At 40.3% G+C, this 20204-nt stretch overlaps 1 protein-coding gene across 3 annotated transcripts in view; it reads left to right on the top strand.

Annotated features, from left to right (window-relative positions):
• Positions 1-20204, top strand: part of armc8 (armadillo repeat containing 8) — a 140189-nt gene that overhangs the window by 68360 nt on the left and 51625 nt on the right. For 2 of the 3 annotated variants that reach the window (XM_059966999.1, XM_059967002.1), the window contains exons 14-16: positions 2347-2434; positions 8606-8692; positions 9281-9373. In XM_059966999.1, coding sequence (XP_059822982.1) covers positions 2347-2434; positions 8606-8692; positions 9281-9373 — 268 coding nt within the window. The remainder of the gene's footprint in view (positions 1-2346; positions 2435-8605; positions 8693-9280; positions 9374-20204) is intronic. The other variant, XM_059967001.1, reaches the window with a different exon arrangement.

Genomic DNA, 20204 nt, shown 5'->3' with positions numbered 1-20204 from the left:
AGTGCATTCCACACCTCCACAACTCTCTGGGAGAAGAAGCTCTTCCTCAACTCTGTTTTAAATAACTGACCTCTTATTCTCAATCCATGCCCTCTGGGACTGGACTCTCCCAACATCTGGAACATATTTCCTGCCTCAATCCTATCAAATCCTTTAATTATCTTAAACGTTTCAATCAGATCCCCTCTCAATCTCCTCAATTCCAGCGTGTACAAGCCCAATCTCTCCAATCTCTCTGCGTAAGACAGCCCTGCCATTCCAGGAATCCACCTAGTGAATCTACGCTGCACTTCCTCAATTGCCAGAATGTCCTTCCTTAAACCTGGAGACCAAAACTGTACACAAAATTCCAGGTGTGGTCTCACCAGGGCCCTGTACAAATGCAAAAGAACATCCTTGCTCTTGTATTCAATTCCCCTTGTAACAAAGGCCAACATTCCATTTGCCCTCTTCACTGCCTGTTGCACTTGCTCATTCACCTTCATTGACTGGTGAACTAGGACTCCTAGGTCTCTTTGCATTTCTCCCTTACCTAACTCTACACTGTTCAGACAATACTCTGCCCTCTTGTTCCTGCTTCCAAGGTGGATAACTTCACATTTATTCACATTGAATGACATCTGCCAAGTATCTGCCCACTCACTCAGCCTATCCAAGTCTCCCTGTATTCTCCTAACGTCCTCTTCGCATGTCACACTGCCACCCAGTTTAGTATCGTCAGCAAACTTGCTGATATAGTTTTCAATGCCCTCATCTAAATCATTGACATAAATCGTAAAGAGCTGTGGTCCCAATACAGAGCCCTGTGGTACCCCACTAGTCACCTCCAGCCAGTCTGAGAAACACCCATTCACTGCTACCCTTTGCTTTCTATCTGCCAACCAGTTTTCTATCCATGTTGAAATCCTGCCCCCAATGCCATGAGCTCTGATTTTACTCACCAATCTCCTATGTGGCACCTTATCGAATGCCTTCTGAAAATCTAGGTACAAAACATCTACTGGCTTACCCTCGTCTAACATCCTTGTTACACCCTCAAAGAACTCCAACAGATTAGTCAAGCTTTTATATTGTTTACAGAATGTTCAGTATTTCCAAGCTATCTACCTATTAACCTGGATATATTCTCCTATATAGTACAGAGTAGGGACCCAACATTGAAAGCACTCATTACTGCATGCCATGTAGACAATTCTATTTTTAATCCAATTCTTTGGCCCTTAATTTTCAAGCTATTCTCTTAACTGAAAAGACTGCTAGTAATTCCAATTTTCTCAATTTCTCGTGGCAACTTCCAGCACGGAATCCTTATAAATTAATGAGTGCACCATTTTAATATCTTTTTGGTCTCATTTTCAACAGAGTTTGCTGAACCTTAGTGACCAGTTATACACTTCTTGAACAATACTTGTAGTCTTTACTGCAACTTCTGTTATTGTAACTTCATTGTCTGAAATATTGTTTTGTAAAATCCAGCTATCATAAGGCTCAGGAATATTCCCAATCGGTTCATCTTCCCAAGAGACCATTTACTCTTCCCTTATATATTATTGTTACAATGATTACACTATTGATATTCAGCTTGTTTTTCTTTACTTCATTGTGTTCTCATTTATTTATTTGGGAGGCATGATATTAGCTACCTTCTGATCCTTCACTGTCTCTAAATCCAGTGGATTCAGGAAATTATAATAAATATTATCTATGGTTTTTATTTGTTACATTTAACACTCGGAGGTGGGGAAAACTGGTTCTGGTTGTTTGTGTCAGTTTATTCCTGTGAATGTTTCTAAATCAATTATAAATTAGTTCTCAAAAGGTTCAAAGTACATTTATTATGGAAGTATGTATAAATTATACAACTTTGAGATTCATCTGGTTACAGGTAGCCACAAAACAAGAGTAATTCAGTAATCTTCAGTGACATTCAGTTTTACCTTTAAAAAAAAAATTAGCAATATAGACTGCGATTCCAAAAAGAAAAATACAGGGGTTGTCTAATTGTCTGCCAAACCAGCCTTCTGCTACTGATAAGCATCAGTCTGTTTTTAATAAATTGTTATGTTTGGCTGCTTCAGGTATCAACATCAGTGTGTCTTATATAATTTCATTTATTTGGAGATACAGTGCGGAATAGGTCCTTTAAGCCAAGCTGTTCCAGTAACCCCATTTCAATCCTGTCCTAATTACAGGATAACTACACTGGTGCCCATCTGGCATAATCATAGCGTTTTTAATATTTGATCATTCTATTCTCCTGTACAAAAGAAGGATAATCGTTTGTCATAAACATTTGTATACTTACTTTTAAGAAGATTTGTTTACTTTCCCGACTTCCATTCCCAGGTGTTTGCACAGTCTGTCCAGGTCGGTACAACAGCTTCGGACAAGTTTTCAGGATCATACTGTATGGAAACCACTAATGAAGGTAGAAGTAAGATACACTTATAGTAGTTCTGATTATATCAGAATAAATCTTAAGTATTTAATTTCCCAGTGGAGCTCCAGATTTTAGGAAATAAATATTGCTGCTGCCATACCTCTGAAAAGTGTGATGCAGACATGGAAGTTGAGTATAATCATATATTGCCATTTTGTACCAATTAAGGCAATTGGTACACTGAGTATTTCAGCTGTGAATTCGCTCTACTAAATATGTCAGTGACAATGATTTTAACAAATTTTTTTGCCTGCAAAGAAATAGAGGCACTTAACTGGTGACTCTGAATAAAATTATTTCAGTATCTAAGAAACAATCCACTAGTAGATTTAATATTAGTATTCAACTGTAGTGTATTCAAGATGTGTGCTTAATGAAAATATGACACGTTTGGAATTTAGTGTGAAGTCAGTAAACTTAAAATATAAAATTTCAATTTAGCAAATTGCAAATAAAATTTTAGGAGTAAAGGAGTAAAGGTGTGAAATAGAAGAAAAGACAAAAAAGTTATGGTTCTTCTCCAACTCATTAGCAAAAATCATTGAATGTAGAAATCATACTTTACAACTTGGAAGTAAGTTATTGCACCAAATATATTGAAGTAAAATGTTTCAAAGTAAAGGATGTTTATTATTTAGAAAATTTATGGATTATATTCATTATCACATTATTAATACAGATTTCAAAATTATACTAACATAATATAAAAGAAAATACCTGCTGCTCATCTAAAAAGGGTTAATTGAACAGGAGCATTTCAGTTACTGTTCATTTATGCACCCATGCAGTTTCGAGGGAACAGTGCTCTAATCCCATTTTGCCCAAATAGTTGCAACCTTTTTCTTCAAATTATTTCCTACTTCCCATTTGAAAATTTACATTCAATCTGCACTCACACTCTACAAGTCACTGCACTCTAAATTCAGTCACTCTTGTACTTTCATGTTTGCCTCCTCTGTCCATTTGACAGCCATCTTACATTTGTGCCCTTTGTTTGCGGTCCTTCAGCCATTGGTGGTTTCTTTTTATTTACATTGGCTAAATCTTCATAATTTAAGGAACCAATTTCTTTTAAATTTATTGTTCTATCAATGGTAATCTGATTGCTCATCAGTGAAACCATTTTTAGCAAACCATATATTTAACTTCAGAACTTTGACAATTGGGTACAGTATTCCAACTGAAACTATTTCAGTGTTCTATGTGAATTCATCATAATCTGATCTTCAGACTCTTCTCAGGATTATAAATAAATCCCAGGGCCCTGTATATATTACTTGTCCTGCTCTCAATCATCCTCATGTCTTCCCTTCTTTCTCCTCCTTTGTATGTGTATCATATCTCTAAAGTCATCCTACAAAATGTAGTACCTCACTTCAATTTGATTCTCATTAATCTTATTTTAATCAGTTCTGCCAACCTATAAATGTCTTTCTGAAGCCTATTGCCAGTTCTTTAGTTTGTCGTACTTCAGTGTTGCTCATCATCGTCAAATTTCAAAAATTTCACATTGCATCTGAGTCATGTTTGTAATTTTATGTCTAAGTACTGAAACCTTGGAGATCTTCATTGTATTGCTACTTACACTCCGGGAAAAAGCTTTTTTCTCCTTATTCAGTTTAGTATTCGTTTTTTTAATACCACCTTTATTTCTTGGATTTTGATTTTTATAACAAGCTTAATATGTGGTGTTCAAATACATTTTGTTTATCCATTTACACATCAATTGCGGCGTCCTTATCCATCCTTTTCCTACCTCATTTTAGAAAATCAATTGTTAATCAAAGCCCCATATGGTGCTCACAAATCTGTGCCATTCCTTCTTTATTTGTCTGTGCTCATAGAGGTTGGCTGTTAATTTTCTCCTGGATTATTAAGTTTTAGTACTTTCCCTTTACTAAGATTAGGGCAATTGATTTGCTGTTACCAGCTTTATCTCTTCTGAAAATATATTCTTGTTGCACAGCTTAGAATACACCTGAATCAGTACTTCTGTTGCATCCAATATCCTGAGCAGGTTTACTGTAGCTTATAAATGCCCTTTTGCTCAGTAAATACCGATGTAAATAATGACTTAGTGATGTAAGCTTGCCTGCTGCCTTCAACAGTGGGTTTCTAGAAGTGTCTAATCAGCCTTGCTGCTGCTTTGGTAATGGTTCTAGGATTAATTTGCTCTTAGAGAACTTTTGAATTTTCTTTGGGTTAGTTGCCAAACTGATATTCAATGTTTACAATCACCCTGTTTTTTTTTATCTGGTGCAGACTATAATATTTAGCTTGATTCTTTCTTGTACTATTATTGGTCACTTGCTCCTTTTCTTCAGTTTATTTTAAACAATTTAATCAGCCAGTGAGTTTTGATTTCCCACCTTTTTCTTCTTATGGACTCTACTAGTTGCTCCTTTACATTTCTGCATGTCAATTTACCTTAGCCAGATCCTTCTTTGAAACATTGAAAACCTACAGCACAATACAGGCCCTTTGCCCCACAAAGCTGTGCCAAACATGTCCTTACCTTAGAACTACCTAGGATTACCCATCGCCCTCTGTTTTTCTAAGCTTCATGTATCCATCCAGGAGTCTCTTAAAAGACCCTATTGTTTCCACCTCCGCCGCCGGCAGCCCGTCCCATGCACTCACCACTCTCTGTGTAAAAAAACTTACCCCTGGCATCTTCTCTGTACCTTTGATATGGTAAACTCATCCCTCCTCCAGCTCAAAAACTTATTATTTTACAGAATCCCTATAACTCGGTGCATCTCATCCTTTTCTTTTGAACTTGGTGGTGAGTCGATTTGCAGAGTAGGAGATCAATAGACAATGAACCCATGAATGTTGCCTTAGTAATTTTTCCCTCTTTTTGCACTAATTTAATTTTCTTTTTTTTTAATATATGCTTATCGTAATTCATAGTTTTTATTATTATGTATCACAATGTGCTGTTGCTGCAAAACAACAAATTTCGCGACATACCTGATTCTGATTCGGAATAAAATGTCATCTGAACTTCTAACGTGTCTGTTGTGCATTGAAAAGTGGAGTCACAGGAATCAGGGATGAGATGAGTTGCAAGTGTTTCTGCTAGGATACAGTAAACACAACCTGGCCCAATGTGTTATCCAGGAGTATTTAAATCATCAATTGGGCTGATCAGCCAATCAGATTGACCAATTCTCCGAGCAGACCAATAAATAGCAGGCACAGATTGTAGTGAATTTTGTAATCAATTTACAAGCGTCAACATAAAGTTTGACACAACATAACAATAAATATCATTAACATTAAAGACCAACGGAATTGTTAAGATTTGTGTATTAGATTTTCTGATCTAGAGAGAGTTTATTAATATTATTGATCTATTGCGCCAGGTTACACTTCATTCAGTTAGCTTTGTAATTTTCAGTTAAATGGGAAGAATGGTGTATTGTAGTTGATATTCGTGGCAGTCACTAATCTGTGTTGGTTGTTTTTATGTTGCACAGTCACTAATGACTGTTTCAGAGATTGCTGTGCATATGTGGACATGAGCCATCAGTTTGGTGTCAAATCCTGGCAATTTTGATATTGTTACAACTAAAAATTCATTGTCATTAAATTCACTGACGGATGTTCTGGTGCTCGTAGCAACTGTGAACAATTATCAGAATCAGGTTTATTATCACCAGCATGTGATGTGAAATTTGTTAACTTAGCAGTAGCAGTTCAATGCAATACATAATATATAATAATAATAAAATAAGTAAATCAATTACAGTATACATATATTGAATAGATTAAAAATCATGCAAAAAAAAACAAATACTATATACAGTATTTAAAAAAGTGAGGTAGTGTCCAAGGGTTCAATGTCCATTTAGGAATCAGATGGCAGAGGGGAAGAAGCTGTTCCTGAATCACTGAGTGTGTGCCTTCAGGCTTCTGTACCTCCTACCTGATGGTAACAGTGAGAAAAGGGTTCTCCCTGGGTGCTGGAGGACCTTAATAATGGACGCTGTCTTTCTGAGACACTGCCCCCAGAAGATGTCCTGAGTATTTTGTAGCCTAATACACAAGATAGAACGGACTAAATTTTTAGTAAATATTTAGAGCAGTCCTTTACTGAATTGTCCTCACTGAGTGATCTGGATTGCTCACTCTGTGGTCCGGCCTGTTTTGAATTTGGAGTGTTAATCTTTACTAATTAATTAGTTCTGTGGTCTAAAATTATTAATGTTTTGTACTGATCTTTAACTAATTAACATACTAGTGCAACTTATGCAATCTTAGCCAACAGTAATTCTGACATAGGAAATCTTTTGGTTACTGACAGTTCTCAGAATCCTTACGTGACCTGGGAAATGTCTCTACTAATAAAGTACAGTTCTGCTGCTCAGTGGAAGGTGAAACAAGGCAACTTCTGAGTTGTGGATTCTCTGTGGTTCAGCACCAGTCACGTTCTAAGGGTACTGGACTGGAGAGTTTCAACCTGCACTAACATACGCTTCAATGTGACACAAATGTGTGTCAGATGAATCTTCGCCGATTGTGGGGAAAAAAATAGTGAATTAAAATGTTCTAATTGAGAATTATTTTCATTTTGTCTAAAATTTTTCAGACTGTTTAAAATAAAACGTAGTGTTAGCAGTAATAGATACTGATGTAGAACAGTACAGCGGTAAGCAGGCTATTTGTTTTGCTGATCTTGATGCCAAATTACCCACCCATGCGTCATGCATATTCTTCCATTCCCTTCATATTCATGTGTTTGTCTAAAATCCTCTGAAACTCCATCAAACTGTCTGTTTCCACTACGACCAGTTACAGACACCTAGTGCACTCTGCTTTTAAAAAGAAACTTGCCCCTCACATTGCCTTTAAATTTATCCCCTTCCCCCCCCCCCCCCCCATCCTTAAAAGCATGTCTTCTACTGTTTGACATTTCTATCCTGGGCTAAAGATTCTGACTGTACCCTCTCTATGCTAACCTGTATCAGGTCTTCCCTCAGCTTCTGATGCTTCAGGGAAATCAAACTGTTTGTCACCCTTTTCTGATAGCTGACACCCTCTAATCCAGGTAGCATTCTAGTAAACTTGACCTGCACCCTCTCCAGTCTCCATATCCTTCCCATAATGGGGCAACTGGAACGATGTGCTATGTTCCAAGTGCAGTCTGACTAAAGTAATTTCTCAAAAGAGTGATGCATTATTCAGTTCTGTTAATTCAAGCCATTAAGTGCTTGAAATGAGCTAAAATTCAGAGAAAACCATTCATTTACTAAGGAAGTTACAGGGTGGTAAATCTCGCAGTAACAAGGTGGTAAAGCAACTTTATATCTGTTACTTATAATTGTCCTAAATTATGTAGAAAGCACCTGTTATGCTTTGAAGCAAAACTGAGTAAAATTTATATCTTCATATTGTAAAAGAAATACATTTAGTTCAACATAACTAACTTCCTAGAGCCTTGTAGGAGCAAAAATGGTGGAACTATGTCCAATTTGGCACTAGTTAGCATTAATTATCTCTGCCAAAGAATCAGCATGTTTGATCAGTTGATTTTTTAAAGTCTTCTGCCTCTTAGTGCTGATGGTTCACATCATTCCTCAGGAATTAATCTGTTTAAAGATGGATTTTTACTCAGCTTCAAGGATATGAGTTTACCAAGACTTTACCAGAGGAGCCAGACAATCATATATGATGATTATATGTCTTTTCCCCACTTTGTCTTGATAGGAATCATATTTTATTTTCCTTATTTATTAAAGAGGATTTACAGCGATTAATTTTGTCTAGCCTATTGTGTCACAGATTTGGTAGTTGTACTTTTGATCTTTTGGCTTGTTGTTATCCAAAAGTATATTGCCACCGCTCAAGAAATTATTAGCTTTTAATGTTTTTCATAATTCATGGATTGTTTTATTTCACTAATTACTCAGGCTTAGTTTAGAAGATATTAAGTTTCTAAAAGAAAATTTTCTGGGAAGAAAGAATAATATTCATATATCAGTTTTCACTAAAACAGAATATCCCTAAGCACTTAATGAGGCTGTTCTGAAGTGTATCTATGGTGATAAGGCAGAAAATACAGTAACAGTGTACAGTTTACAAAGTAATGTTTTGTTGTGCTAAAATAACTTGGTAAATGCAAAGTCAAAGTATCTTGGTTGTTGTCATTTTATCTTTCAGTTATTACAAAATGCACCCGACGAAGTCCTTGTAGTAGCATCATCAACACTATGCAATCTTCTCCTCGAGTTTTCCCCAAGCAAAGAGGTTAGTCTTTAGCAAGTTACAGAGTATTTGGGATTTTAACTTAGCAATGATGATTTGTTAGTCTTTGCACTTGGCATTCATCATTAAAGTAGCACACTGGTATTTGACAAGCCAAATTTTAATATTAACCTCATCATTTAATTTATAATTTCAATATTCACAATTGCATTTTATTACAAATTACAACCCCTCTATATTTTCTGATTGTTCCATTATACAATTCAAATAAATACATCTTCTTTGATAAAACAGAATAAGTGAGAATAGCGAATGAACTGAAATAATGTGTAGCTTGGCTATTGAAATATTGATGTTCAAGGTGCGGCTCATTTAGTTGTGAGAAAATATGTCTCTTAATTGTGTCCACTATCAGAACTGGGCATTTCTGAACTAGATTTCATTTACACTGAATTTTTGAGTTGCCCTGAGTAGGGAACAGAATTATTTTCAACATTTAAATATGTTGAATGTGATTTTATTAAAATTTGATAACTTTTAAAATTCTGATTGGACCATTTGGAAATAGGAAAGTTAGCAAAATCCATGAAAATAGTTTTGAAAAATACAGTGTAATGTTGTATGTTACAGCCAATATTGGAATCAGGTGCCGTGGAGCTGTTATGCAACTTGACTCAGAGTGAAAATCCAGCCCTCAGAGTAAATGGAATTTGGGCGTTAATGGTAAGTTCACGTGGTAAATCATGGTACGGAAATTCACATTACTTAGTATTAATAAACAACTTATGGATATTATACATGATGATGCTAGAGTTTTCATGTCTACCACTGTAATCACCTTCATCACAGAACCTTATGGTTTCATTTAGATATGTTACATAGTTATACCTCTGCAATATATTTGTAAAATCCCATAGATGCAGATGCATATTCAGTCTCTGCACTGTATAAATTATGTAAGGGTGCCTCTGAGTAAAGGCTGTAAAAATGTTCTTCTACTGTAAGGGTTTGTGATGGACAGTGTTACAGATTATTTCAAGATGAGGCAAATTTTTCCTTTGAAGTCTCATTGTATGTAAAGTGGACAACTTTAAACAGTCAGAAAACACTTGATCATGCTGGAATAGACACCTTACATGTTAGAGCTGCCTGTGGTTTCATTTATACCATCACCAACTACTACCCCTACTCCCCACTGCTCAGAGTTGAATACAGAGAACAGTACTGCTCATCTTTTGAATTGGGAAATGAGGTCCAAACAACTGAGACTCAGGCAATGAAATCCAGAGGTCCAGACAGAAGATGAACTGTGGGTTAAATGTCGAATTCTGTCAAATCTATCATTGAATTTAACTACATTTTTTACATATGAAGTATTAACTATTAAAATTGAAGTAAATAACTAGACTAAATACAATTTTAAGGTTCTACTGACATCATCGTCCAGAATGGCAGCTTAAGTCAATAGCTCCTCCGGAATAGCGCATATTTTGCCCCGTTAATCCATCAAATGTAAGATCTTTAGAAAATATTTGAATTGATAAGAGGGGCAAGAAAAGGGAAAAAGAATAGAGATATTAAAAGCATCACTGCGGAGCCTATGGACGAGAGGGGTGCAGCGAGCAGCTCTCCTGCCTGACTGCGTAGTAGCGAGGCTGATGATGGGCCTCGTTCAGGTGAAACATCAAATATGATCAAAATTCTGGAAGAGACACGAGTTCCAAGAAGACATAAAGCAGCAACTAAATGATATCAAGTCAGAGCTCGCCAACGTCAATCAAAAAATAGCGGTGACAGAGACACAAATTGAGAAGGTGGAAGATCACGTGCGAAATGTGAAACAGATACTAAGTAAGACGATGAAAATATTAAATCAACAAGAAAGTAAACTGATTGATCTGGAGGCAAGATTATGTCGGAAAAATATAAGGATATACAATGTTCCTGAAGGAGCGGAGGGTTTGTCAATGATGGAGTTTGTACGAAAGTTGCTGCGGGATGCACTTGAGATTCCTTTGACTATGGAGCTTGACATTGAGAGGGCGCATCATGCACTGACCCTGCGGCCTACTGGAGACAGAGAAGATAAGCCACGCTCAATAGTAATTGGATTCCTTCGATACAATACCAAGGCGGAGATTCTACAAAAGGCCTGGGGTAAGAAGAGGGTTTTTTTGGATGGTAAATTAATATATTTCGATCAAGATTACCCCTCCGGCAGTCCTGCAGAAATGTAAAGAATACTCTGAAGTAAAGCAAATATTAAAGCAAGGGAAGATTAGATTCCAGACTCCGTACCCCGCTAAACTGCGTGTGTTTTATGAAGATGGGATCCAACTGTATCAGACGGTGGAAGAGACGACGACAGACATGAAGGCCAGAGGGTTGCCCGTCAGCGTGATCAAACCAAGGGAAAGCCTGGCTGAGCAGTTATCCCGCTCTGCTTGGGAAATACTGAGAGAATCAAGAAAGCAGGGGATGGCAGGAGGGCAAGAGAAATATATCAGGAAGAGACTGTGAGTTTTCAGAAGACAGACCTCACCCCCTCCAGAAGAGCCATAAGGTTTGGCTAACTTCAAAAGTGTTGAGAAGCTAAATGGAAGCAAAAATAGATGGTGATATACCTATCTCGAGAAATACTTATAATGTGGAGTTTATATTACTCAATTATTCTTTTTCTATTCATTCATTCACTCCTTTTTCCCCACCTAAATGAGTATATATATATGAGGAATGTAAGAATACACAGGGAAATTTTTTCTGTGTAATGGATATAGATTTGTTTACTTACTTTTATGGGTACTGCAATGGAAGCCATCAACTCACAGGTAGGAGCGGTTATTCCCCCCCCCCAGCTAGATGTTTCCTTTAGCTCAACCCAGGGTCATCTACTAGAGGCCTCAGCATTGGAATCACACCTTCGTTGCCTTTTTTAAAATTATTATTCGCGTTTCTTGGTTCTTAATTGTTCAGGGAGTAGATCGATTAAGCTTTATTCTGCTAATTTCAATGATATATTGACAGATAAATACATATGGCTAAGGACAAAGTAAAATTCATTTCTTTTAATGTCAATGGGCTATTAAATCCAATCAAACGTAGTAGAATTCTATCCAAAATGAAAAACGAACAAGCCCATGTAGTATATTTACAGGAAACTCATTTAAGTGATAATGAGCATGGAAAACTGAAGAGAATGGGAATCACTAACTTGTTTTTCTCCTCATATAAATCAGGACATAGGGGAGGAGTTGCTATTCTTATCTCAAACAAGCTAAATTTTGAAAAAGTATTCGAAATGGGAGATAAGGAGGGCAGATATATTCTGGTAAGGGGGAATATAGATGGAAATTCATTTGCTCTATTGAATACATACACACCCCTAGGAAGTGATTTTGGTTTCTTTCAGAAACATAGAAAATAGGTGCAGGAGTAGGTCATTCGGCCCTTTGAGCCTGCACCGCCATTCAGTATGATCATGGCTGATCATCCAACTCAGAACCCTGTACCTGCTTTCTCTCCATACCCCCGATCCCTTTAGCCACAAAGGCCAAATCTAACTTCCTCTTAAATATAGCCAATGAACGGGCCTCAACTGTTCCCTGTGGCAGAGAATTCCACAGATTCACCACTCTCTGTGTGAAGAAGTTTTTCCTCATTTTGGTCCCAAAAGGCTTCCCCTTTATCCTTAAACTGTGCCCCCTTGTTCTGGACTTACCCAACATCAGAAACAATCTTCCTGTATCTAGCCTGTCCAATCCCTTCAGAATTTTATACGTTTCAAAAAGATCCCCCTCAAAATCTTCTAAATTCCAGTGAGTATAAGCCTAGTCGATCCAGTCTTTCTTCATATGAAAGACCTGCCATCCCAGAAATCAATCTGGTGAGCCTTCTTTGTACTCCCTCTATGGCAAGAATGTCTTTCTTCAGATTAGGGGACCAAAACTGCACACAATACTCTAGGTGCGGTTTCACCAAGGCCTTGTACAACTGCACTAGAACCTCCCTGCTCCTATACTTGAATCCTTTTGCTATGAATGCCAACATACCATTTGCCTTTTTCACCGCCTGCTGTACCTGCATGCCCACTTTCAATGACTGGTGTACAATGACACCCAGGTCTCATTCCACCTCCCCTTTTCCTAATCAGCCACCATTCAGATAATAATCTGTTTTCCTGTTCTTGCAACCAAAGTGGATAACCTCACATTTATCCACATTAAATTACACCTGCCATGAATTTGCCCACACACCTAACCTATCCAAGTCACCCTGCATCCTCTTAGCATCCTCCTCACAGCTAACACCGTCGCCCAGCTTCGTGTCATCCGCAGACTTGGAGATGCTGCATTTAGTTCCCTCATCTAAATCATTAATATATATTGTAAACAACTGGGGTCCCAGCACTGAGCCTTGCGGTACCCCAGTAGTCACTGCCTGCCGTTCTGAAAAGGTCCCGTTTACTCCCACTCTTTGCTTCCTGTCTGCCAACCAATTCTCTATCCACATCAACACCATACCCCCAATACCATGTGCTTTAAGTTTGCAGACTAATCTCCTGTGTGGGACCTTGTCAAAAGCCTTTTGAAAATCCAAATATACAACATCCACTGGCTCTCCCCTATCCACTCTACTAGTTATATCTTCAAAAAATTCTGTAAGATTGATCAGACGTGATTTTCCTTTCACAAATCCATGCTGACTTTGTCCGATGATTTCGCCGCTTTCCAAACGTGCTGTTATCACATCTTTGATAACCGACTCTAGCATTTTCCCCACCACCAATGTCAGGCTAACCGATCTATAATTCCACGGTTTTTCTCTCCCTCCTTTTTTAGAAAGTGGGGTTACATTAATATTAGTTATATTATATAATTATATAATATGTAATAGAGCAATTATAATATAATATATAATAAATTAATATAGTATAATATACATTAATATTAGTAATAAAGAAAATTACTAATATTATGGTACAGAAACAGAAGGTCTCCTGATATGTAGGGGAGACTTAAATTTACAATTACAACCAAAGTTAGACTTCCAATAGGAAAACCTATGAAACAAAATCCTTACGTAAGAAAGTTAATACACTTTTTGAGGACGTTGGTCTAATTGATATATGGAAGGATCTTTTCCCCAACAGAAGAGATTACACTCTGTATATACAAGAATAGCCTATCTCATAACATTTGGAAAAGACAAAGACAAAATAAACACCTGTGGAATTGGGACAATAGATGTAAGTGACCATGCACCTATATATTGATCTGTTGATTTTGACCTACAACCACGAATCCTATTTGGAAACTAAATTTAAGTCTACTCAATGATCCCTACTTTAAAGAACAAATTAAAAAAGAAACGGGTCTTTACTTAGAATTCAATGATAATGGAGAGGTTTCACTTTCCATTCTATGGGATACTCTGAAGGCTGTTTTAAGAGGGAAAATTATAGTGATATCTTCATATAAGGGGGAAAAAAATAAAACATTGGAGGAATTGCAAAATAGGCTGAAGGAACTAGAAAAAAAATCACAAATTGAATTTGGCACAGGCTACATTAGAGGAAATTTTAAAAATTAGGAATAAAATTAATAGTTTAGCTACGCAAGAAATCAGGAAAAATGTAATGTTTCTGAAACAAACATTATCAAGTCAAGTCAAGTCACTTTTTATTGTCATTTCGACCACAACTGCTGGTACAGTACACAGTAAAAATGAGACAACATTTTTCAGGACCATGGTGCTACATGAAACAGTACAAAAACTACACTGAAATACGTAAAAACAGCACAGAAAAAAACAACACTAGACTGCAGACTTACCCAGGACCGTATAAAGTGTACAAAACAGTGCAGGCATTACAATAAATAATAAGCAAAACAATAAGCACAGTAGAGGGCAGTAAGTTGGTGTCAGTCCAGGCCTTGGGTATTGAGGAGTCTGATGGCTTGGGGGAAGAAACTGTTACATAGTCTGGTTGTGAGAGTGGATCTCTACTTATGAAAGTGGATCTAAGTATATGAAAATACTGGCGTGGAAACTGAAAAGAAATGATAGCAGAAAATACAATTCATAGAATTAGGAATCCAAGAACAAAAATGATTAAAAATAAGCTAAGTGAAATTCAAGACGCTTTTGAAGTTTATTACAAAAACTCTGTATTCCAAAGTTCCGGGGGGAAGCATAACCCAAATCGACACCTTCCTGAATTCATTAGAGTTACCCACTTTAAGCAAAGAACAAAATAGAATGATGACTGCTGACATAACTGAAGTTGAACTAAAAACTGCAATTAGTAGGCTTAAATTAAGCAAGTCACCAGGATCAGATGGGTATACGGCAGAGTGGTACAAAAATGAGTTAATTAAGTTCCCCACACTGAACTGGGCTCTGAAAAAAGGCACAAATGCCACCCAGCTGGAAGGAAGCGATAATCTCAGCTATACCGAAAGAAGGCCAGGATAAAATGGAATGTGGGTCATTTAGACCAATATTCATTCTTAAGGTAGATTATAGATTATTTACCTCCATCATGGCCAAATGATTAGAAGATTTTCTACCCATACTGATACATAACAATCAGACAGGTTTTATACAACAACGCCAAACACAAGACAAACACTTCACATTACGGATCATATACAAAAAAATAAAATTGAAGCAATAGTGATAAGCGTGGACGCTGTTGACTCGGTTAATTGGAATTTTCTTTACAGAGTTTTACATTTAGATTTGGTTTCCATGACACAATTATTAAAACTATATAGGCACTAGATGACAACCCTACTGCTCGGATTAAAATCAATGGATATTTATCAAATAGTCATACCCTAGAAAGGGGCACGAGACAAGGTTGTGCATGGTCACCTCTACTCTTCGCATTACATCTGGAACCATTAGCTCAATACATAAGACAAAATGAAGATATCGGGGAATTACTGTTAAAGGGACAGAGCATGAATTGGCTTGTTGCACGGATGACATTTTGATCTATCTAGGGCAACTGACCTAAATTGATGCAATTCTTTGAACAATATGGTCAATTATCAGGATACAAGATCAACATAGATAAAACCCAATTACTTTCATATAACTATAGCCCACCAAGAGAAATTGAAAGTAGATATCTCTGAGCATGGCAAACAGAGCCTTTCAAATATTTGGGCAACATTATGCCAAAAGATTTGGCAAAATTATTAGAATGTAATTATCAGCCTTTTTATAAAAAAATTAAGGAAGATATAACAAGATGGAACCTAATTCCTTATTTTAATTTCAGTTCAAGGATTGAATTTATTAAAATGAATATACTGCCCAGACTATTATATCCCTTTCAAACTCTACCAATAGAGATTAATCAAAATAAATTCAATGAATGGAACAAAATGTTATCAAGGTATATTTGGCAAAGTAAAAGGCCCAGAGTTCATCTCAAAACTTTGCAGTTAGCCAAGGAAAAGGAGGGATGGGGCCTACCTTCTCTTCGAGATTATTATTTTGCAGCACAGTTGAGAGCTGTGATATGTTGGTGCAACCCATCATATGATACTCAATAGAAAAACATTGAGGAGCGGGTACTTCCCATCCACATACAGGCAATTTTGGCTGATAACAACTTCAGATTCAGATTCAGTCTATTGTCATTTAGAAACCACAAATGCAATGCCGTTAAAAAATGAGACGACATTCCTCCAGAATGATATCACAAAAGCATATGAAAAAACAGACTACACCAGAAAATCCACAGAACGTTTGGCAATCCCCAATCCAGAGTCCAGAGAGGCTGCTGCGTATTAATATCGCGCTACCATCTTAGCACGTTCCCCGGAAAGAAGCTCCAAAACCACCAGACAAAACAAGACCAAAAACTAAAGCTACAAGACCTGCACAAAACCACATAGTTACAACAGTGCAAACAATAGCATAATTGGTAAAACAAAAACAGACCATGGGCACAGTAAAAATAGTCCAAAGATGTTAAAACACTAAGTTCGAAAGAAACCACCACACAGATTCCACAAGTCCTCAGGGTCCCGATTTGACTGGTCATCCCACGCCGGCGGCAGAAGGGAATACCCCCACTATGGACTTCCATGGCGCCACCCGACTCAGCCTCGCAGACGCAGCACACAGTGAAATCGACCTGACTGCAGCAGGCTCCGAGTCCGTCGAACCTCCAAGCCTCTGACCATCTCCTCCAGCACAGCTTCTCCGAGCACCATCCTTTGCCAAGCGTATTAAGACGCCTGCGCCAATGGCCATCGGCAACATGCCCCCGAGGACTGGGGGCCTGTTCTTCTCAGCAGAGACCCGGACCTCACAGCAGCAGCAGCAACGAAGAAGGTCTTCTTGGGGATTTCCAGATGTTTCTCTGTGCTCCCACGTCCGTTTCCAACCGATTATGATTGCGCATGGTACCCCGCTTCACGAATAACAGATAATCAGCTCAGGAGTGGCCGCTGCAAGCTGCGACGCACGCCATCTTGAATCGATACAGAGGTACACAAATACTATTAATAGCCCATGGGGGAAATGGACTCTTAAAATATGGAAAACTATTAAAACTATTATAAGAGAATATAAACTAGAGGGGGGTATTGCAATTCTTAAATGTTGTCTATATAACTAGGATTTTACACTGAATAAACTGGATGCTAGATTTAAGGACTGGACAGCTAAAGGAATAACAGTTCTTAGCAATATAATGAAGGAAGGAACACTGTTCAGTTTTGAAATGCATAAAGAGAAACACTTATTAGAAAAACAAAATTTTTATGCTAATAGGATGGTTAAAAATGTAACCAAGGCAAGTACATGTTTGATAGAGCTATTTAGAAAAGCATATAATTCAGATAACGGTAGTAGTGCGGCGACCCATTTCCTGGCACATCCGAACCGGCTCACAATTAGATAGCCTACAGGGGTTTGCGAGCACAGAGCTTTGGAGCCTCTGCGCCATGGGGGGCAGGTTGAGGGAGGCTTAAAAGTGAGGCTGAGGATTTCGAATAAAGTTTTTTCCTTCGACTGCAGTTACCGACTCCGTGTCGTAATTTTAGCGCTGCATGTAGCACACCGCTACAATTGGTGACCCCGACGGTCCAAACGATTTTTGGACCAGAAATGACCGGCGCCGCCTCTGTTCACGTGGTTTCGTTGAAACTGCCGGGTTTCTGGACACAGCAACCGAACCTCTGGTTCCAGCAAGCCGAAGCCCAATTCCACGTTCGCCAGATCACCTCAGAAGACACCCGCTACTACTACGTGGTGAGCTCCCTCGACCAGGACACAGCGGCCCAGGTCGCGGAGTTCATACAGTCGCCCCCGGCAGATGGCAAGTACACGGAATTCAAAGCCCTGCTCCTCAGGACTTTCGGACTCTCACGGCGCGAGCGAGCTGCCCGTTTACTGCACCTGGATGGCTTGGGCGACAGACCTCCTTCGGCTTTAATGAATGAGATGTTGTCTCTGGCCGACGGACACACACCCTGCCTCATGTTTGAGCAGGCATTCTGCTGCTGTCCGACGTGGATTTCAGTGACCCCCGGAAGGTGGCAGCCCGGGCGGACTTGCTGTGGAACGCCAAAAAGGTGAGCGGGGTGTCCATCGCACAGATCTCCCAGCCAAGCTCCCAGCAGCAAACCAGTCCAGGCCCGGCCGCAGAGCCCGCCAACCCCAGGCCCAATGAACACTGGTGCTTCTACCACCAGCGGTGGGGCGCAGAAGCCCGCCGTTGTCGCCCGCCCTGCAAGTTCCCGGGAAACGCCAGGGCCAGCTGCCGCTGATGGCTAAGGCGGCTGGCCATCGGGATAGCCTCCTATATGTGTGGGACAGAAGGTCGGGACACCGGTTTTTGGTCGACACTGTTGCCGAGATCAGCGTTTTACCTCCGACGAGTTACGACACCCGCAGCAGGGCACCGGGGCCCCCCCTGAGGGCCGTGAACGGCAGCACAGTAAGGACCTATGGCACCCGTCAGGTGCGGCTACAGTTCGGCTCCAGCCAGTTCATGTGGGACTTTACACTGGCCGCTGTAGCCCAACCGCTTCTGGGTGCGGATTTTTTGCGGGCTCACAGCCTACTGGTCGACCTGCCCAGGAAGAGACTGGTACACGCCGAGACCTTTCAGACGTTCTCCCTGGGTGCAGCCCAGTTGCCAGCCCCTCACCTCGGCTCCACAACGCTGTCCGACAACGACTTCACCAGGGTCCTGGCGGATTTCCCATCGGTTCTGGCACCGCAGTTCACAGCGGCCATGCCCCGACACGGCGTACAGCACCACATCCTGACCCAGGGACCACCCCTCCATGCTTCCCCCGGACAAGCTCCGACTGGCGAAGGAGGAGTTCCAGAGGATGGAGGAATTGGGGATCATCCGGCGGTCCGACAGCCCATGGGCCTCCCCCCTGCACATGGTGCCCAAAGCGACGGGAGGCTGGAGACTGTGCGGCGACTACTGCAGGCTGAACGAGGCTACCACACCGGACCGCTACCCTGTGCCGCACATTCAGGACTTTGCAGCAAACCTGCACGGCGCACGGATCTTCTCCAAGGTAGACCTCGCCCGAGGGTACCATCAAATCCCGATGCATCCTGACGACGTCCCCAAAACGGCCCTCATCACCCCGTTTGGCCTTTTCGAGTTCCTCCGCATGCCGTTCGGCCTGAAGAATGCTGCACAGACGTTCCAGCGGTTAATGTACGCGGTGGGATGGGACCTGGACTTCGCGTTCATCTATTTGGACGACATCCTCATAGCCAGCAGCAGTCGTCAGGAGCATCTGTCCCACCTCCGTCAACTCTGCGCCCGACTGAGTGAGTACGGTCTTACAATCAACCCCGCCAAATGCCAGTTCGGACTCGATACCATTGACTTCCTGGGCCACAGGATTACTAAAGATGGAGCAACCCCTCTGCCCGCTAAGGTAGATGCGGTCCGCCACTTCCCCCGACCCACCACGATCAAAGGCCTTCAGGAATTCGTAGGTATGGTCAATTTCTACCACTGCTTCCTCCCTTCAGCTGCCCGGATCATGCGCCCCCTGTTCGCCCTGATGTCAGGTCCGAGCAAGGACGAGGAGTCCGCCGCCGCTTTCGTTCAAACGAAGGAAGCTTTGGCGAACGCCGCAATGCTAGTACATCCCAGAGTGGACGCCCCTACCGCCCTCACAGTGGACGCATCTAAGACGGCAGTCGGTGGGGTACTGGAGCAGCTCATCTCAGGTCGCTGGCAACCCCTGGCGTTTTTCAGCAAACACCTGCGGCCACCCGAGCTCAAGTACACTGCTTTCGACCGGGAACTGTTGGCGCTCTACCTGGCAATCCGGCATTTCAGGTACTTCCTAGAAGGGTGGCCCTTCACCGCGTTCACGGACCACAAACCGCTTACCTTTGCGTTTACGAAAGCGTCCGACCCTGGTCGTCCCGCCAACAACGCCACCTGTCCTACATCTCTGAATACATGACAGATGTCCGGCACGTCTCGGGTAAGGACAATGTCGTGGCGGATGCGCTCTCTCGCCCTACCGTTCATGCCCTTTCCCAAGGG

This window comes from Hypanus sabinus, chromosome 4, assembly GCF_030144855.1.
Source record: "Hypanus sabinus isolate sHypSab1 chromosome 4, sHypSab1.hap1, whole genome shotgun sequence".
NCBI lineage: Eukaryota > Metazoa > Chordata > Chondrichthyes > Myliobatiformes > Dasyatidae > Hypanus > Hypanus sabinus.
The sequence above is the reverse complement of the archived record's forward strand: the minus strand, read 5'-3'. Positions and strand labels throughout refer to the sequence as shown.